Source organism: Notothenia coriiceps, unplaced genomic scaffold (assembly GCF_000735185.1).
Source record: "Notothenia coriiceps isolate Sejong01 unplaced genomic scaffold, NC01 NC01_scaffold00016678, whole genome shotgun sequence".
Classification (NCBI taxonomy): domain Eukaryota; kingdom Metazoa; phylum Chordata; class Actinopteri; order Perciformes; family Nototheniidae; genus Notothenia; species Notothenia coriiceps.
In genome coordinates, this window is record NW_011349379.1 from 52,832 (window position 1) to 55,071 (window position 2,240).

The 2,240-nt window shown below is 50.4% G+C and overlaps 1 protein-coding gene across 1 annotated transcript in view; it reads left to right on the top strand.

The window, feature by feature from the left end:
• The window catches only part of LOC104949670 (X-linked retinitis pigmentosa GTPase regulator-like), a 16,444-nt gene extending 14,220 nt beyond the window's left edge, over window positions 1-2,224 (top strand). Inside the window, exons 8-9 of the mRNA XM_010776061.1 lie at window positions 176-1,483; window positions 1,634-2,224. Of these exons, the coding sequence (XP_010774363.1) occupies window positions 176-1,483; window positions 1,634-1,825 (1,500 nt within the window). The 3' untranslated portion in view covers window positions 1,826-2,224. The remainder of the gene's footprint in view (window positions 1-175; window positions 1,484-1,633) is intronic.
• Window positions 2,225-2,240: the final 16 nt, after the last annotated feature.

Sequence of the window (2,240 nt, forward strand, 5' to 3'; positions counted from 1 at the left end):
ACAGCTGCTAGTTATGGGTACTTTTTACTGAAGTACATTTCAAAGTTCTTTAGTTCTGCTTGAGTGAAGGATGTGTACTTCTCCTCTCTGCCTTTCCTCTGTCTCTCTGTTTCCTGCATGTCTCTCTTCCTCTCTAACGCATGCCTCTTTCTCTACGCTGCTTTCTGACGGATAGCGGAAGGGTAAGAGCTCTAAAGATCAGATTAAGATGAGTCGTTTCTCTTCTCGTGAGAGCAAAGCGGTTTCTCCTCGCCGGGCGTTACCCACGGAGCTGCTGAGGAACCCGGGGACTACTCTCAGTCAGAACCAGGAGAACCTGGTCCTGGCCATGGAGGAGCTGCAGAGACCCGGTAAAAACAAGAACATCGCGGACATTAGGAAGGCGGCATCCAAACAGCGTCTCCGACCGACTCCGGGGGCAAACACGCTGATGGAGGTCGCCAGGAAGAGCCCTGACATCAGGAAGATTCAACGAGAAGTTAAAGCCGTCCAAAGCAAACCCATCGCGGTGCAGAGTGTCAGCTCTCCACACACACTTCATCTGAATGAGGAGGAGGGTCTATCGGAGGTCAGGTCCAAATCTAAAGAGTTATCGAAGAAATCTAAGAACGAGAAAAACCAAAAGGAGGCGGAGATAAAGGCGGAAGTTGGGGAGGGAACTCCGACAAAGGCGTCAAAGCTGGGCCTCGTCGCTGGAGCCGCCTCCGTCGCAGTGGGGGCGCTGCTGATGCACCAGGTGGCGTCCAGAGAGGAGAGGACGCAGTCTGAGTCTCACGCTGAAGACTATACACACAAATCAGCCGTGAGCATCAACATCATCCCTCAGAGTCCTGAAGGAAGCAAGGAAACAAGTCAGGAGGAGAGAGAGGAAGAGGGGGAGCAGAGTAGAAGTGCAGAAGTCAGCGAGAACGAGGAGGAAGAAGAACTTAGTCACAGCGTGGAGAAGGTGACCAAAGATGATGAAGATGATGAAGATGAAGAAGGAGAGGAAGTCAGTCACAGCGTGGAGAAGGCGACAGAAGATGATGAAGATGAAGGAGAGGAAGTCAGTCACAGCGTGGAGAAGGCGACAGAAGATGATGAAGATGATGAAGAGGACAGCAACACTCTTCAACCAGAGGAGGAAACTGATGAAGGAGAGGAGGTGAGTGAGGATGAGGAAGAGGAAGTCATTCACAGCGTAGAAGAAGAAGACAGCAACACTCTTCAAACAGAGGATGATGAAGAGGAAGATAAGAGCAGTGCTGAGGAGGAGGAAGAGGAGGAAGCAAGTGGCACGGCAGGAAGTGAAAGTGAAGATGAGACTGAATCAAAAGAGAGCATAGGAAGTGATGAAGAGGAGGAAGAGGAAGGTTCGAGTAATGAGACAGAGAGCGCAGGAAGAGAGTCTGAAAGTGAGGAGGAAGAAGGAAGTGATGAAGGAAGTGAGACAGAGGAGGGAGAAGGAAGTGATGAAGGAAGTGAGACAGAGGGAGGAGAGGAAGAGGAGGGAGAAGGAAGTGAGACAGAGGGAGAAGAGGAGGGAGAAGGAAGTGAGACAAAGGGAGGAGAGGAAGAGGAGGGAGAAGAAAGTGATGAAGGAAGTAAGGCAGAGGGAGGAGAGGAAGAGGAAGAGGAGGGAGAAGGAAGTGAGACAGAGGAAGAGGAGGAGGAGGAGGGAGAAAAAGAAGAGGAGGAGGAAGAGGTTGTCCAAAAGACAAAGTCAGCTGGAGTCCAGAGAGGTAAACCCAGGAGCAGACAGAGGTCGGGGGTCAAAGGTCAGGCGGCAGGCGAGGAAGAGGAGTTCTGGGACGACGTGCTGCCGCAGTACCTCAACCTGAAGTGAAGTGAGGAAGACTGTGGTCTTCATCCAGATGGAACACTCCTATTGGCTAGCGCTCCAACACATTGTGCGTGATAGGCTAAGGGGGCGGGACATCTCTAAGCAGGTCGACCAATCAGAACAGACTGTGTGCTGCGTAACAGGCAGTGTGAGCAAAATGAAGAGCTTTTTCAACATTAAAGCCACTTTTAAAGCATGTTACTAAGGAGGAGCAATCGAGCGCTGCACCATCACAGTTGGATTCACCAAACAAGAAATTTAAACAAATATTAAGCTGCATTTCAAATATTTTAAATCCAATCATAAAGTTGTATTAGGCCCGTCCACACGGAGACGAGACGAAAACGAACCGTAGTCGTTTGCAAAAAAGTCTTCCGTCCACACGGAAACGCTCGACCCGCTGGAGACACTGTAGTAC